This window comes from Lipotes vexillifer, unplaced genomic scaffold (genome assembly GCF_000442215.2).
Source record: "Lipotes vexillifer unplaced genomic scaffold, Lipotes_vexillifer_v1.1 scaffold1912, whole genome shotgun sequence".
NCBI classification, from domain to species: Eukaryota; Metazoa; Chordata; class Mammalia; order Artiodactyla; family Lipotidae; genus Lipotes; species Lipotes vexillifer.
In genome coordinates, this window is record NW_006788583.1 from 10,159 (window position 1) to 20,473 (window position 10,315).

General features: G+C 40.0%; 1 protein-coding gene across 1 annotated transcript in view; it reads right to left on the reverse strand.

Annotated features, from left to right (window-relative positions):
• Positions 1–2,369: 2,369 nt before the first annotated feature.
• The window catches only part of LOC103084799 (lys-63-specific deubiquitinase BRCC36-like), a 25,419-nt gene continuing 17,473 nt past the window's right edge, over positions 2,370–10,315 (reverse strand). The window contains exons 2-5 of the mRNA XM_007461678.1: positions 8,029–8,160; positions 7,490–7,533; positions 3,599–3,768; positions 2,370–2,491 (exon numbers count right to left, since the gene is read on the reverse strand). Of these exons, the coding sequence (XP_007461740.1) occupies positions 3,617–3,768; positions 7,490–7,533; positions 8,029–8,160 (328 nt within the window). The 3' untranslated portion in view covers positions 2,370–2,491; positions 3,599–3,616. The remainder of the gene's footprint in view (positions 2,492–3,598; positions 3,769–7,489; positions 7,534–8,028; positions 8,161–10,315) is intronic.

Sequence of the window (10,315 nt, forward strand, 5' to 3'; positions counted from 1 at the left end):
CTGGGATCCGACCTCCAAAGCCCGAGCCTCAGCTCCCAGCCCTGCCCCACCCCGGCGGGTGAGCAGACAGGCCTCTCGGGCTGGTGAGTGATGGTCAGCACCGATCCTCCGTGCGGGGATCTCTCCGCTTTGTCCTCTGCACCCCTGTTGCTGCGCTCTGCTCCATGGCTCCGAAGTCCCTCCCCCTCCGCCACCCGCAGTCTCCACCCGCGAAGGGCCTTCCTAGTGTGTGGAAACCTTACCTCCTTCATGGCTCCCTCCCACTGGTGCAGGTCCTGTCCCTATTCTGTCTCTGCTTTTCCTTTTTTCTTTTGCCCTACCCAGGTATGTGGGGAGTTTCTTGCCTTTTGGGAGGTCTGAGTTCTTCTGCCAGCGTTTAGTAGATGTTCTGTAGGGGTTGTTCCACATTTAGCTGTATTTCTGATGTATTTGTGGGGAGGAAGGTGATCTCCACGTCTTACTCTTCCGCCATCTTGAAGCTCCTCCCCTTTTCATGTTTATAAGTCATTTCTCTGACACTGACAAACCTAGCTTCCACTTTCCTCAATACATTTACTTATTTGCTCCATCAGTTGACTGACTTGTTTAATGTACCTGATTGCCGGCCGCACAACACAGTTTTCACTAGATATCCCCCACCAAGGCCCTCATGCAGTAATCCCAGCCCTGCTTCCTCAGCCACCAGGTACTTTGACACTTCCATGTACCTGCCTCCTCTCCCCACATCCTATTTTACAGATTACAACTTGAATTATCAGCTTAGAAAAAGAATTTCAAATTGCCATAACTCTGTCAATGTAAATAGCTTAGAAGGGACATGTGCAGAAGGTTGGCCTGTAAAAATATTCAAATCATTTTATTCCCCTCAGATTTTATCACTCTTTTCTTATTTCACAAAATACGTACCATACCTCCTAGTTCCTTATTTAATACTTACAACTTTTTATTTTGCAATAATTATAGATTAACAGGAAGTTGCAAAAATAGTACAGGGAGTCCCATGTGCCCTTCACCCAGTTTCCTCCAGTGGTAAGATCTTACACATAACTATTGTACATCTTCAAAACCAACATATTGACAATGGTAGAATACTGCTAACTAGACTATAGACCTTATTTGGTTTCACCAAATTTTACATGCACTCATTTGTGGGTGTGTGTAGGTCTATGTAGTTTTAGCACAGATATAGATTCATGTAATAAACACCACATCAAGATACAGAACTGTTCCATCAGCACAATTCATTGTGTTATCCCTTTATAGTCACCCATATCCCATACCCCCTCCAGTCCCTATCCCTGTCAACCATTAATCTGTTCTTCACTTCTATAATTTTGACATTTCAAGAATTTATACAAATGCAATCATACAGTATGTGAGTTTTTAAGACTGGCTGTTTTTCATTCATCATTATACCCTTGAGGTCCATCCAAGTCGTGCGTATCAACAGTCTGTTCCTTTTCACTGCAGGGTAGTATTGCATGGTGTGGATGGTTGGTTTAACCACGCACTCAACTGCAGGTCACCTGGGTTGTTTCCAGTTTGGGGCTATTACAAATGAAACTGCCATGAATGTCTGTATAGAAGTTTCTGTGCCAAAATAGGTTTCATTTCTTTGGGATAAATGTCCAGGACAACAATTGCTGGGTAATAAAGTACATGTATGTTTAACTTTATTAGAAATTTTTAAACTCATTTTTTCAGAGTGGCTTACCATTTTACATTCTGTTCAGCAGTGTATGAGAGATCCAGTTTGTATGCTCAACAGCATCTGGTATTTTCACTGTTTTTTCTTTAGCCATTCTGATAAGTATGTAGTTATAATTCACTGTGGTTTTAATTTGCATTCCCTGATGACTAATGAAGTTCAACATCTTTTCCTGTGCTTGCTTGCCTTCGATACACCCTCGTTAGTGCTATGTCTATTCATGTCTTCTGCTCATTTTCTAATTGGATTGTTTGTTTTTTACTCTTGACTTTATTCTAGATAAATGGTTTGCAAGTAATTTCTCTCAATAATTTCCTCCTCTTAAATTTTTGGCAGAGCAAAAGTTTTTCATTTTGATGAAGTCCAATATACAGTATCAACTTTTTCCTTTCACGATTGTGCTTTTGGGATGAAGGCCAAGAAGAACCTGTTGCCTAGCCCACGATCCTAAAGATCCTTCTATGATTTTTTTTCCTGAAAGTTTTACATCTTACATCTAAGTTCATGATACATTTTCGATTAATTTTTGTATAATGTATGCAGTTTAGGTTAAAGTTCATTTTCTTTGCCAACTGCACCAGCATCATTTGTTGAAAAGACTATCCTTCCTCCATTGAATTGCTTTTGTACCTTTGTCAAAATCAGTTGTGCATATACCACACTGTCTTGATTACTGTAGGTTTATAGTAAGTCTTGAAGTCAGGTAATGTGAGTCTTCCAAATTTTTCTTCTTCAAAATTGATTTGGCTTAATTAATTTTACACCTGGATATTTTCATCCTTCCTACAGGGAAAGAAAAGAATAGAGAAGAACTGTGGCTGTGGGAAATTAGGGAAAATACAACATTTACACTACATATGCCCTAGGGAGTTCATGAAGATTTCTGGGTTCCACTCCCAGAGTTGAAGTTTGGCCTCCAAATGATTATGGTGCATATAGTTCTGGACTGTACTTTGAAATTTGAAAAACAATAATTTAGGGAGAAACAAGAAGAAAAAACAAAAAACAAAACCAACCCTTTGTCACTGTTGTTGGGATTGGGGCTTTCTTTGTTTTCTTTCTTTCTAACTCCTCCAATTCCCACTTTAATTTCTGGTCTGCAGTAGGCTTAGCTCTTTTCTGAAGAGACACTTAGCATTTGTGGTTACACATGGTAAGAAGCTTACAACAGAACTTTTTAAAGCATGATTTTTGTTACATCCTAAGTCTTGAATGTTTCTGGAAAAACACATTTATATTATACTGGAAATTCTTAGGGAAATAAGATCTGCTCAATAGGAATTTGCTTCAGAGCCAAATATGCTAGAACTCATATTTTTGGTTAGAAAGAGCACCCACATAGATTCAACCTTTGCTAGGTATCTCAGAATACCTATTTTAGAGATCAAGAAGGAAGACATAAGACAGATGCCTCTCAATGGGGGTAAAGAATAGAGGTGGGGTGCTGATGAGTCACCTTCACTTCATTCCACTAACCCTTGTGTACTTATTTCTTTGTCCAACATCAGCATCATAACTATAAAACTGAACATGAAATACTCTTATTCCTTTAGCTTATTCTAGAGAAAAAATAAACACTTGAAATATGCTCCCCAGACATTTTATTACAGGATATCCTTGCCAATGTACCTTGCATAGCCTTTAAAAAAAAACTTTCATATTCTACTTAAATCACCCTGAATATGCTCTTTGTAGGCTGGTTCCAGGTAGGAGGGTTCATTAGGCCCTAATGAAACTTTTAGGAAGACATCTTATGTTTGTTTATTGTATGCATAAAACGCACCCATGGGGATATAAAAAGAGCTGCTCCATCGTCTGCCTACACATCTCCTGTATATGAATTTTCAGACCATGTTTCATACACAAATTGGAAAACAAAAGTTTTTTTACCCCATTTTGTCTCCTGCTTTATTCTAAAGACGAAAGTTCTTGCATAAGCTCTTCCTTTTCTTGTTGCAACTCCTGCAAATGCTGTTGGTTTTGCTCCAGTCTGTCCTCCAGCCACTGCAGTAGAGGCCCGCTGACTGCTGACATCTGACTGCACAGGTTCTTGGTAAACACTTCAATAGGAAAAACACAGAGATAACAATCCACCACCAGTAGTGCCCAACAGTGAGTACAGAAAGAGGGGGAAGGAGGAGAACATAGAAAAAGTGCAGAAGTAGAACTGGCAGACAACTTTGTATGGGCAGCCAGGGGAAAGGCAGGAGAGCTGAGCAAAGAGGATACCTATTCAGAGGCCATCCTGAACATCCCTGGATCCATAAGCCAGACGGAAGCCTTGCTATGCAGAGAGCAGAAAGATATCCAGCTTTTTACTTCCATAGCAAAAGGGTAAGAGCTACAGAAGGGTCTCTTTCCCCAGCTCTCAGACCTTCTCACTGTGAATGAACATAGCTTCCCAGTGAGCTAGAACTCTGTCTTCTGCAACTTAATTTTTCACGAGTTCAGAAAGAAAATTGCTTACCAAGTGTTACATACATTGAAGAATACATTAATGCAACTCACCTGAAAGCTTCTCTTTTAAAATGAGGAAAAAGCAGAGAGATGAAGGGAGTGATCACCTTTCACGTCTTCCTAGGAATGTTCAGCTTCACGGTAAGACAGAGATTCTGTGGCCCTCTTTGTAAAACAAATTCTGCCTAATGGAAATATCTTTTTCTCTCTTATGATACATGACTTATTAAAATGACCACTGTAAAATTGTGGAGTATACCTTCCAAGATATATATATATATATATGTGTGTGAACCTGTGTGCATATGTATATATACTTTTGAATAAAAATGGTCCTGATGAACCTAGGGGCAGGACAGGAATAAAGACACAGGTGTAGAGAGTGGGCTTGAGGACACGGGGAGGGGGAAGGTTAAGCTGGGACGAAGAGAGAGAGTGGCATGGACATACATACACTCCCAAATGTAAAACAGCTAGCTAGTGGGAAGCAGCCACATAGCACAGGGAGATCAGCTCGGTGCTTTGTGACCACCTAGAGGGGTGGGATAAGGGAGGGCGGGAGGGAGAAGCAAGAGGTAAGAGATATGGGGATATATGTATATATATAGCTGATTCACTTTGTTATACAGCAGAAACTAACACAACATTTGTAAAGCAGTTATACTCCAATAAAGATGTTAAAAAAATTTTTGTTTTGAAAAACAGATTTGGGGGCCCCACTTTCACATCACTGAATTACAAACTCTTTTAAGACAGGCCTTGGAATCTGTGGTGGTTTTTTTTGTTTGTTTGTTTTCGTTTTTGTTATTATCGACCTCAGAGTGCTATATATATATATATATGATTTTTTAAATACATTTATTTATTTATTTTTGGCTGTGTTGGGTCTTCGTTTCTGTGTGAGGGCTTTCTCTAGTTGCGGCGAGCGGGGGCCGCTCTTCATTGTGGTGTGCAGGCCTCTCACTGTCGCACCCTCTCTTATTGAGGAGCACAGGCTCCAGACGCGCAGGCTCAGTAGTTGTGGCTCACGGGCCCAGTTGCTCCGCGGCATGTGGGATCTTTCTAGACCAGGGGTCGAACCTGTGTCCGCTGCACTGGCAGGCAGATTCTCAACCACTGCGCTACCAGGGAAGCCCAATTTTTTTAAATAAAGTTAAAAAAACTATGATTTTGGACGTTACTTTTACCTCACATAACAATAAGCCATAGACATCTTCCTGTGTTGATAAAGATCTACCTTTCCTTCTTAACGGCTGTACAGTATTCATCAGAATGGATGTACCAATTTAATAAGTCTTCTATTGATGGACCTTTCAGTGGCATCCAATTTTTTGCTATTATAAAGACTGCTATTAATATCCCTTTATTTTTGCACACTTGTCCTACAAGTTTTTGAAGGATACATTTTTCGAAGTGGAATTGCTAGATTCAAGTTCACATATATTTAAAAATTATACCTCCAGGAACAGTATATGGGAGTGTTCACTTCCCTCACATCCTCATCTAATTCTCTGTCAATTTAATATTTGTTGAAAGAAGAGGAGAAAAGGAGAAAACCTGATGACTTTATCTTAATCCATACTTCTTTTATAGATTATTATGAACAATTTGATTTTTCTGTAGGGCTCTATAGAAGTCTTTAATTCTTATTTAGTCAGTCTTTTGTGACTTCCTTATATTTTCTTCCTGTATTTTTTTTAACTTTTAATGAGCTTTATTGGGGTATAATGACAATAAATGACCCCACTTTAAGGGTACAGTTCAGTGAGTTTTGACAAATGCATACCCCTTTTAACCACCCTCCAGTCAAGATACAGGCTATTTCCATCAGCCCAGAGGCCCCTCTGGGTTCCCTCTGCAGCCGGTGCCCCTTCACCTTGGGCCACAGCAGCTACTGATCCATTTGCTGTCACCATAGGTTAGTTTAGCCTATTCCTGAATTTCATATAAATGGAACTATAGAGTATGTAGCACTTTGTGTGATGCTTCTTTCAGTTGGCATAATGAGATTCATCCAGGTTGTTCATGTATCAGTAGTGTGTTCTTTCCATTGCTGAGGAATACGTTGTTGTATGGATGGATCACACTTTGTTTATCCATTCACCCACTGACAGACAATTGGGTGTTCCCACTTTTTGGCTATTGTGAATAATGCTGCTACAAACATTCCTATACAAGTTTTTGTTTGAACACCTGTTTTCAACTCTTTGGGGTATATGCCTAGGAGAGGAACTGGTGGGACATTCGGTAGTTGTAATTGCCAATCTCTTCCCAAAGTGGTTGTACTATATTTAACAGCAGAAGTTTAAATATATCTGGAATTTATTTTGTGTGTAGGGCATTAAGTAGGAATTTATTTTTTTCCCATATGGAAATAGAAGTATAAACTAAGAAACAAATGAACTGTCCCAACACTATTTAGTGAACAATCCATCCTTTTTAAAATTGATTTGAAGTAACATCTTTCTTAGATATAAATTCTTAAATATGTATACATGGGCTGTATTCAGTTCTACTGATTTATCTGTCCGTGTTTGAATTATCAATATATATTTTTTAATTGCTGTGGCTTTAGAGTGTGGCTACATATCATATATTATCTTGTATTATTAACTCTTTGCCATGTTTTACCTCCAGATAAAAATGATGGGACAGATAAACCAAGCCATCTCTGTCTTTTTCTCTCAAAGTACTTGCCTATAATACTTGGAAGCCTCCTTTTCTTCCTTCCTAGTGACTTTGCCAGAATGGCCTGGGAGTCAGGGTTAGTCAGAAGGTGTGGGTGGGTAGGTGTGTATGTTGGGAAAAGTGATTTAGTGTGTATACTGTATTGAGCATAAATCCTTGCCCTTGTATAGGAATTCCTTATATATTTATTTACATGAAAAGATCTCCCTCATGCGCTCCCTTTTATGTCTGTCTCGCCATCTCTTTCAACTCCCACCACAATGGGCTGGTACTGATATGCTGGAAACCGGCTCACAAGAGCCAACTGTTGAAATTTCAGGAAGTTTGCAAACTGGTTACGGCCATGTTAGTTGTTTGAAATCAGCCACAGTAGGCATGTTGCACTATGGAAACGTGCAAACAAATCAGGGCCTTCCCTGTCTCCCTGAGAACTGGTGTTAAACATGTCCAGTCATGTATAGTATTCAGTGGTCCACAGGATTCAACAGAAAAGTTGGGAGCAGGATTAGTGAATGGCAAAGCTCTTGGGAAAGAAAACTCAAGGGTAATTTGTACTCATCACTTCAGTCACTTCAACTAAATTTGCTTCTGTCATGTGAGCATTTCACTGCCTGTACTCGAGAAAAAACATCTTACCTGAGCCATTATGGATCTTGGTTACTGAGTCCAGATGTGTAAGGCTAAAGGGATAAAATAGTTTAGGTTAGTAGCAAAGCAGCAGTTCATCTAATCCGTTTGGCAGTGGTCTGCTACAGACCTCTGCCAACCAGATTAGATAAATATGTATCATTGAACTTCCCATTATTGTTCCATTTTTCATGATTTGGGGGATGTAATTTTATTCAGAACGTTGAGATAATTCAAAGAAATAATTTTGAAATTATTGTCTCTCACTGAAGCCTTCCTATAGTACACAGTACTTGGCAACAGGGCTACTAAGATGTTATTTTTAACAACTAAAAAAAGTGTCTTTGCCCCAGAAGGATCCAAAGTGCACCAGGAGAGAAACAAGTGTTAGAGATTGTTATCATACAGGGTGAGACATGTGATGACTTTCTCACAGAGAGCTGAAAGGAAAGGGGGCTCACAGCTTGAGCTGCTAAAGATGAAAGGACAGGAGAGGAGAACAGGGACCAGGCCCGAGAATTGGGAAGAGGAGCAGCGAGGCTCTCTACCTGTGGATCCTCCTATATGCATCCTGCTCCTCTTGGCACAGGATCTTGGGCAGCTCAACTGCTGACTCAAGGCACACTTTCCCAATGGTTACATGAGGTACAATATGAATTGGAATTTCAATTCTCTCATACCTGTAAGACAGTTCAGGTCAGTTTTTGTTTGTTTGTTTCCAGCTTTACTGAGGTATAATTGACAAATAGGAATTATACATATATATTTAAGGTGTACAAATTGATATTACGATATATATACACATTCAGAAATGATCACCACACTCAAGCTAATTAACATATCCATCACCTCACATAATTACCATTTTTTGTGGCGATTTAACATTTAAGATCTACCTTTTTAACAAATTTCAAGTACAAAATCACCATGTTGTACATCAAATCGCCAGAACTCATTTATCCTAAAACTTTGTACCCTTAGACCAGGGGTCTCCAACCCCCGGGCCGCGGACCAGTACCGATCTGTGGAGGAGGAGGTGAGTGGTGGACAAGCAAAGGAAGCTTCATCTGCCACTCTCCGTTGCTCCCCAATGCTCACATTCCCTCCTGAACCATCCCCCCTCCGCCCACACCCGTGGAAAAATTGTCTTCCATGAAACCGGTTCCTGGTGCCAAAAAGCTTGGGGACCACTGCCTTAGACCAATACTTCCTCATTCTCCCCTCTACCCCCCATGCCACAGCACCACCATTCTACTCTCTGTGTCTATTAGATTGACTCTTAGATTCCACATATAAGTGAGAGCAGGCATTGCATTATTTGTCTTTCTCGGACTTATTTCACTCAGCATAATGTCCAGGTTGATCCATGTTTTTGCAAATGGTATGTATATATACATACGTATACACATACCACATTTTCTTTATCCATTCATCCACGGACAGACATTTAGGTTTTCATTCCTTGTGAATAACAAGGAATGTGATGAACATGGGAGCACAGATATCATTTTGAGACACTGATTTCATTTCCTTTGGATATATACCAAGAAGTTGGTAAGTTTTTAATGCTGACTTGTCATAATCAGAAGTTTTCTATAGTTTTAGTAGAAATTTTGGAACACAGTAAGCTTCAAAGATTAAATATTCCTGTTACTAATTTAGTAACTCAACTCCAAAGGGGACAGAGTTCAAACTGAGTTCATGTGGGGAGCAAACTGGAAGTACATACATTTGCAGAGCCAATATTCTCATAGAAAATCTGAGGCCACTTTGTAAACTTAACAGAAGCCTTGGCAGTGCAAGGTCCTTATGCTCATTCCCCAGACATGGGAAATAGCTAATTAATACTGTTTTCAGTCAAAAAGTTGCCAGTGAGGTTGAACACATTAATCACAAAGCCTGGGGAAGAGGAAATGTAGACTCTTCAGTGACTCCATCAGATTCATTAGGTGGAAGGGATTACTCATATAAATACTCACTTGTTCTAACTCAGTGTTCACCAGTGGCCCTCACTTCCCATTTTCTCCCCTGGAGGGAAATAGGTAAGTAATTTACAAATACTTCCATTTTCATGCTAGAGTGAGGTCAACCAATCTACCTCTAAATACTTCTCACCCCAAATCCACCTAACAGTGGGTTCAGTGGAGCAACCAGGTTGAGGGTCCCTGGCACTGTGTGACCTCATTGGCGCATGGTAGTATATCAGCATAAGATCTAGCTCCCTCCTCTCTCTTTCCCACCCAGCAGAATGCGTCTGGCCCCCTCACCACTTCTATTCAAAATAATATTAGAAGTCCTAGCCAAAGAAATTAGGCAAGTAAAACAAAGGTATCTAAATTGGAAAGGATGAAGTAAAATTACCTGTTTGCAGATGACTTAATCTTATAGATAGAAAACCCTAAATACTCCTCCAACCCCCCCAAAACCGATTAGAACTAATAAATTCAGCAAGGTTGCAGGTGTCATCAGGGCCCCACATCTGAAAGCTCCAGAGGGGAAATCCTGCCTTGCCACTTGCAGATTCTCGTGGCTTGGGGAGATTCTTTGCTTGTGGCAGCGTAACTCCTATCTCTGTCTCCATCTGTGCATTTGCGAGGTGATCAGGTAATGAGGTTGGAGCCCTCATGAATGGGATCTTTATAAAAGTGTCTTTATAAAAGAGGGTATATTTCTGTAATCTCTCTTCTGTTCCATTGAACTCTGATCCTTTCACCAGTACCACCTGTCTTGATGATTATAGCTTAACAGCAACTCAGTATCTGGTAATGTGATTCCTCCCAATTTATTCTTGTTTCCCCAGATCTTTTTTTTTTTTTTTTTTTTTTTTTTTTTTTG